This window comes from Pseudoliparis swirei, chromosome 12 (genome assembly GCF_029220125.1).
Source record: "Pseudoliparis swirei isolate HS2019 ecotype Mariana Trench chromosome 12, NWPU_hadal_v1, whole genome shotgun sequence".
NCBI classification, from domain to species: domain Eukaryota; kingdom Metazoa; phylum Chordata; class Actinopteri; order Perciformes; family Liparidae; genus Pseudoliparis; species Pseudoliparis swirei.
This window is the reverse complement of record NC_079399.1, coordinates 11,667,173-11,674,810: the sequence shown is the minus strand read 5'-3', so window position 1 is coordinate 11,674,810 and position 7,638 is coordinate 11,667,173. Positions and strand designations below refer to the sequence as shown.

The following is a 7,638-nucleotide window of genomic DNA, read 5'->3' as shown; positions in this document are numbered from 1 at the left end:
CTCTGTCTCTATCAATTCCCCCAAATGTGTTTGGATATCCGACGGGGCATTTATTTGAGTTCTTGTGAGAATTACGCTCCGACCTGCTCCGCGGCGCTCACGAGGTCAGAGGGCAATACGGATCCGTATCAGACCAGTGAGGAGCGCAATACGTGGCTGGCATTATCCAATCAGAACACTGTTTTTACCATATAATAATTCATCTTTAATTCATATAGAAAATGTAAGCCAGCTGTCTAATCCGGCCCCGAGGAAAAGCAGGTCGAGGACAGCATCATCAGAGTATTGCTGCTTATGCTTCAACTCTGTCGGAATTTTTTTTTTCGGCAATGGGTGCCCTTTTTTTTGGGTTTGAGCACCTGCCCTCCAAAATGTCTGTGCACGTGCCTGCATCACAGACATCTCAGAGTACTGTATTAATGGCTGAATTCTGTGTACTCCTCATTCAGCCGATCTTCTCCGAGTCCTGTTCTCGCTGTCCGCCAGTAGAGGGCGCCGTAACATTTGGTCTGATCCCGCAGCAGCCCGCTGCGACCTCTTGTGAACTGTCGTTGGCTGTTCGTGAGCTGGGCATCTGCCAAAAACGCTGGGCGTCTGAAGTTGATGTTTTACGGGATCTGCAGGCTCATTTCAAAACCGCCACTTCATTCTCTGAGACAACTGTTTTTGTTACGCAATTCCCAAAAACTGTCATCCAAAATGTCATTCCAGTACCCGCAGGCGTACCGTGACGACGCAGTCGTAAGTAAATGAAGCTCGCGCGCTAGCCTCGCGCGCTAATACGCCGGGATGCTTCATCATCATCATGCTTTTTCATTCATTGGAGCTTTGTTAGCTTTGTTGGGATGCTAGTTAGCTTAGCCTGCGTTGACAACCCACGCTGACTGTGTGGACGAGATGTTGACTGTCGTTCTCAGGTGCAGCTTGTTAGTCCCATTAGCGGACGTTTCCTTCGCCCCTTGGCTAGCGTCGCTCACCCACTCGGCTCGAGCCTGTCTTGTTTGTTTGCCACACCTAACGTCCGTTATCTAGCTCGCTGTGTCACGGTGTGACCGCTGTCGCTGCTGTTTCACCTGTTTCAGGTGGACTGTTACCATGGCTGCAAAGTACCCGATCCGTACAGCTGGCTGGAGGACCCGGACAGTGAAAAGACACAGGTGCGTCCTGATTACTTTATATTTCATTTAATTATAAAGTGTTCTTGCGATAGCATAACAGAAAGAACACATGCTTTACTGTTATTATTTCGCTTCTGATATGTTGTTAATCTCGTGTTTTATAATTGGTCAGGACTACAACTCACTGGTGCCGCTCTGTTTACAAAAATACTGGCAGTGGTTGTGTTATGCAGACTGGCACAACCACCAGTATTGTATAGATGTGTTGACTTCACCGAGGGCCTGTCTTCCTCTTAACTGAATGATCTGGATACATTAGTTGAGTAAAACCTGTAACTTGCTTGTTGTAAAAAGAAAGAACAAAGAGCTGTTCTGGTTTTACTCGGCAAACGTATTCGGATAGATTATTAACCAACATTTGCTTCTTCCTCCACCAGGCCTTTGTCACGGCTCAGAACCAGCTGACGGTGCCGTTCCTGGAGCAATGTGAGGTGCGAGACCTGTTCAAGGAGCGCATGACTGAGCTGTACGACTACCCCAAGTACAGCTGTCCGTTCAAGAGGGGCGACAGGTGAGCCACAACGGAAGAAGGTGTTTGTACTTTAATGACATATCTGTGAGATTCCTTTGTACCTGAACAATTATTCCCCTCATTTTCAGGTACTTTCACTTTTACAACACAGGCCTCCAGAACCAGAGTGTGATGTACGTGCAGGAGAGCCTGGATGCTGAGCCGACAGTCTTCTTGGATCCAAACACATTTTCTGATGATGGAACTGTTGCCCTGCAAGGTATAAACAAAGCACTGTATTTTATTCCAGGTTTTAATTTATTACTGGGTTGGTTTATTCTTTTAATTCTATTTTTATATTTTGGGGAAATCTTTTGCATTTCTGCTCCACATTATATATTCCAGTATGCATTAGATTGTAATTGCTGCATTTCATTGTGAAGCCTGTGTCGAATGTCCTGTGACGGATTGCCAAATGTGTAACCTGATATGGTAATGCTGACTGCATTTTGAAACTGTTGTGTCTTCATGTCCAGAAATAGCCTGCTATTTAGAGCATCCACATTGACCGCTAAATAAAGAGTGTCCGCTTTCCCTGATGTCTTTGTAATCGGGCGCTTCTGTTCCTATTTTTAAGGGTACGCTTTTTCTGAGGACGGGGAGAACCTGGCTTATGGCATCAGTGCTAGTGGTTCGGATTGGGTGGAGATTAGCTTTCTGCAGGTGGAAGGTGCCAAGCCTCTGGAGGACCGCCTGAAGCGAGTCAAGTTTAGCTGCATGTCCTGGACTCATGATGGGAAGGGACTTTTCTACAACTCCTACCCAGAGCAGGAGGGCAAGAGTGATGGTGAGATCAAATAATTGTTGAAGCTGCCAGAACTGGCCCTCAAATTAATAATATAGGTATATTTAATCTGTATTAATTTATATACAAATAGTGAACCTTACCTTTTTGCTTCAAGTATTTAGCATAAACAATTTATAATTATATATAGATATATAATTATAAATTGTTTATGCTAAATACTTGAAGCAAACATTTTAAGACGAAAGATGAAAAAAGATTATTTTAGGGCAAGACGGATTTGCAATTTTTTATTTTTATTTTATGTGCTCCTCTTCCAATGGATTTGTAGCATCTTCTGCCATTACATCTTTGAGGTTGTATTATTGTTTCTGCAATCCACCCACACTTTATATCCCCTTGCCTCCCTCGTCCCTACATTATTTATTTTTTCCACCACTGGGCAATGCTTAGACTAAAATGTTTTGTCTCCTAGGCACTGAGACCTCCACCAACCTGCACCAGAAGCTATACTTCCATGTTTTGGGGACTCTGCAGTCTGAAGACGTGCTGTGTGCAGAATTTCCTGACTCCCCCAAATGGATGGCTGGAGCTGAGGTATGCCAGAATGTTTTCGTTTTTTGCTCCTAAAAATTCTAAACGAATTAAAAAGGCAGACAAGTGCGTGTGTAAATTGATATTCAGGTAAGGTTCACCAATTGTATGCATATTGCAGGTATCAGACGATGGACGTTACCTGCTGCTGTCTATCAGGGAAGGTTGTGATCCGGTCAACAGGCTGTGGTATTGTGACCTCGAAACCACTCCTCAGGGTATTACCGGTACGTTCGACTTTGTTTTATTTAGTTGATCTGTGTGATTACTGTAACGCTTGCTTTATATTAGCATTTTCAGTGGGTATTTAGCATAACCTGGTAACTATTTCAAGATTACTCGGTTTTTTTAATGATTTACATTTCACTCGGTCTGATCCAAGAAGCACTTTCTCGTAAAAAAAAATGTATGTTCATGTCGAGCGCTCTCATCATAGAACTTAAAATACAACTCCTGTTTAGGACTTCTGCCCTGGGTGAAGCTAATCGATAACTTTGACGCTGAGTACGAGTACGTGACCAATGAGGACACGTTGTTCACGTTCAAGACCAACCTCGACGCCCCGCGCTACCGCCTCATCAACATCGACTTTGCCTCTCCCGCTCAGAGCAACTGGAAAGAGCTCATCCCTCAACATGACAAGGACGTTATTGGTGAGCTGCTGCAACATCCATGGGGCTAGCGACATATTAGGAATGGATGTTAACATTTATTGTTGATGTCTATTAGAAGTACACGCTTTTAAACTTCTTATTTGGTGTCTTCCCTTGGACTTGTTTGGCCTGCAGTGTTCGCCACCTGCACCTACGCCAGCTACCTGTTTGTGTGTTTCCTCCACGACGTGAAGAATGTGTTGAAAATGTACCGTCTGAGCTCGGGGGAGGAGCTGAGGACCTTCCCCTCGACGTCGGCTCCGTGGTCGGTTTCACAGGACGGAAGAGGGATTCGGAGATCTTTTACTATTTCACCTCCTTCCTCTCCCCAGGTACGAGATCACGAAATACACGTTGTGTGTGATTGATGTTGTTTGATTGGATGTAAACGGTGTATATGGATGAAATAAATTTGCTCCAATGAAATACATTTCACACATGTCTTCAGAGTGATAAAACGATTTTAGAACAAATGAGAAGATCTTTATTCTTCTTTTCCTGGCATCCAGCCATCATTTACCACTGTGACCTGACTCAGGAGCTGCTGCAGCCCCACATCTTCAGAGAGGTCACTGTCAAAGGCTTCAGCCCCTCAGACTACCAGACCACCCAGGTAACGAGAACATGCCGTTGTTTCTTTTGTGTACACTGTTTGTAATTTCTAGTATGAAATCCTGTGTCTTTTTTTGGGGGGGGGATTATGTTATTGTTTAATGTAATGGCTTCTGGACGTCTGGCGTTTCAATATAATTGATTTTTCCACTGAAGACAGCGATTCCAGAAATAACAATGTAAAAGTGAAAGTACGCAGGACACCAAGGACAGACTTTTCTACACGAGTCTCTCTGTCCTCCTCTGATTGCGACACATGGACATATGGAGATTCAAGAATAGCTTCATTGCTTAATCCTTTAGCAGCAGAACTAACACTGATGAAGATAATTAGTTTATTAATACCATTTTCACTGCTCCCATAGGGCTCAAGACAATTACTAGTTTCCTCTCATTTCCTGGCTCTGTTTTCTATTTGTGTTCCTGATGATCTGTCTTGTTTTTTGCCAGATCTTCTATTCCTCCAAGGATGGCACTCAAATCCCCATGTTTATCATTCACAAGAAGGGCATCAAGTTGGATGGCTCCAATCCAGGTTTTCTATACGGCTATGGTGGTTTTAACATCTCCATCACACCGAGCTACAGCGTCTCCCGACTCATCTTTGTCGGACATATGGGAGGAGTCCTGGCCGTTGCCAACATTCGAGGAGGAGGGGAGTACGGGGAGACCTGGCACAAAAGTAAGTGGAATTGTTCTCATCCGTCTCGTTTGTTGACGCCAGTGCAAACCCCCTCATTTACATATTTGATTTCTTCCCCTTTTAGCTGGCATGTTGGCCAACAAGCAGAACTGCTTCACAGACTTCCAGTGTGCGGCTGAATATCTGGTCAAAGAGGGATACACTTCTCCTTCCAAGCTGACTATAAACGGAGGCTCCAACGGTGGCCTGCTCGTCGGTAGGTCACTTCCTGGCTGAGCAACAACATGAGCGAATCCTCAAACGCAGGGGTGCTCACACTTTTAGCACGCAAGCTACTTATAAAATGACCAAGTCAAAATGATCTACTAGGGGGGGGGGGAAGTGCAAGTGACTTTTTTTTTTTGCGAGACAGAGAGCCGAGAAGTGTTAACGCGCCACGTAGAGACAGAAATGACATGCTGTTGTGTAGATACGATCAACAACAGACGGCTGTTTAGTTTAATAAAAGAACAAAGACGTGCTATAGAGAAAATTTCAGGGGGGCGGGCCAATTTTTTTAAATGTCATGCGATCTACCAATACTTCGCCGCGATCGACTGGTCGGTCGCAATCGACGTATTGAGCACCCCTGCTCAAACGGTTTCCGCTTGCAGTCTGTGGTCGCCGGTGTGTCTGACTGTTTCCTCTCTCAGCGGCCTGCGTGAACCAGCGGCCCGAGCTGTTCGGCTGTGCCGTCGCTCAGGTGGGCGTCATGGACATGCTGAAGTTCCACAAGTTCACCATTGGTCACGCCTGGACCACTGACTTTGGCTGTTCTGAAAACAAAGAGCAGTATGATTGTCTCATGAAGTAAGTGCTCAGTAACACGGATTCAACAGGCGAGGTCAAATTCGGGGAGGAAACTAGTTCAAAAACGGTGGGAAATCATCCATTGAAGCACAAGCTGTGTTCCACTTTTGCATAATAGTTTTACTTTACATACGGCAGCTGCCTTTCCAAAGTAGATACTGTCGCATGCAGTAATTATTCAAATATAACATGCTATGCCGTGACATTGAACATTGACATGCGGAAGGGCATCATGGTATTGTTTACTCATTTACATCCACACCCCCAAGGTGAAGAAGCCAATTAGAAAATACATAAAGAGAAACATCCACATGTGTTTATTTAATGGTGAAATCCTAGAATTCGATTGATTACGACTCCTCTTTGCCAGATACTCCCCGCTCCATAACATCTGCATCCCAGAGAGCAACGGGGTCCAGTACCCTGCGGTGCTGCTGCTGACAGGGGACCACGATGACCGCGTTGTGCCTCTCCACTCCCTCAAATACATCGCCACCCTGCAGCACGTTGTGGGCCGCAGCCCCAAGCAGACAAACCCTCTGTTCATCCTCGTGGACACAAAGTCGGGCCACGGCGCCGGCAAGCCCACCAGCAAGGTCATCCAGGAGGTGGCTGACACCTACGCCTTCATCGCCCGCTGTCTCAACATCTCCTGGGTCAAATAACTTGTTTCCTCTCCTCGAGTCATCTTTGGAATACTGCTCCTACCAGCTGTCCATGCTTCCTCTATCACTTCACACCAACACGATGCTGGATCTTTTAACTGTTTAGCCAGCCAGCATTGCTATATCTTTTATGTCTGCATGCAGCTTTAAGGCAACATGCAGCACCCACAGCTAACCAACCCCCCCCCCCCCCCCCCTTTAGGCCATGTTTGTAGTCCGAAGGAAACTGACTACATTATCAATGGTGGGTGTGTAAAGGGAAGGGGTGCCTTCATCGTTAGTCATCAGCCAATCAGCAGTTAACAGTCATGAGGTAAAAGTGGCAAACGGTTATTTGTAAATTGTTTCTGCGTCCTCTGGTTGCTTTAACATGATGCGTATTATTTATTTTACGTTTGTGTGCAGAATGGATGCTGTGGCTGTTGAGTGACTCCAGCTTGTACAAGTAGAGTGCAAATGATGACGCTGCAAAAAAACAGTGTTGGCGTGGATGAGGAGCTTGCAAAAAACTGCCTGTGTGCATGAGAAATAGTGCGTGTGTGAGAGAGAGAGAGGGGGAGTGAGTTTTGAAATGTCAGTCCTCATATTTCTTTCAGACTGATATTGATTTCTACCTCTTGACATATGCTGGTTGTTTACCATTTTTTAAAGGAAACAAAATACAATAAATAACTTTTTAACCGGTGATTTATCCTGTCCATTTATTCTGCCATGAAGAAATATATTTGACGATGGGTCAAAGTGCTGCTTGAATAGTAACATATTTTATTTCCATTGACATTTTTCGTTGTTTTTTTCAAAATAATTTTCTTGTGCGACATCTCCGTAGAAAAGTGAGTAAACCACAACGCGCTTTGAGTTTCAAGAGGGGCGTGGTCAGGAGAAACGGCTGTAGCACTAGTTAAAAGAACTTGCTGCTTTGCTTGTCTGAGTACATGTGGTTTTATTTCTGGGTTGAGTTTAGCGCATTCATATCTAAACTTACCTGTGTAAGATGAAATAAATGTGCTTCAGTAAAATGCATTTCCCACATGTCAAAGGGATTTAAAGGTTTTAGATCAAAGGAGATGATGTTGTCTTCTCCGGCACCCAGACATCATTTACCATCTTCAGAGAGTCACTGGCGAAGACTACCGGGCCATGTTATTGTTTCTTTATTTGGACACTGTCATTTCTAGCATGAAATCC

At 44.7% G+C, this 7,638-nt stretch overlaps 1 protein-coding gene across 1 annotated transcript; it reads left to right on the top strand.

The window, feature by feature from the left end:
* Positions 1-562: 562 nt before the first annotated feature.
* Positions 563-7,135, top strand: prep (prolyl endopeptidase). Its single transcript, XM_056428787.1, is given in 15 exon segments — positions 563-741; positions 1,083-1,157; positions 1,556-1,689; positions 1,779-1,909; positions 2,267-2,476; positions 2,910-3,031; positions 3,150-3,255; positions 3,490-3,681; positions 3,817-3,927; positions 3,930-4,013; positions 4,191-4,294; positions 4,744-4,975; positions 5,061-5,192; positions 5,629-5,785; positions 6,156-7,135. Coding segments are annotated over 15 exon segments (2,223 nt in total). The 5' UTR covers positions 563-603; the 3' UTR covers positions 6,451-7,135.
* Positions 7,136-7,638: the final 503 nt, after the last annotated feature.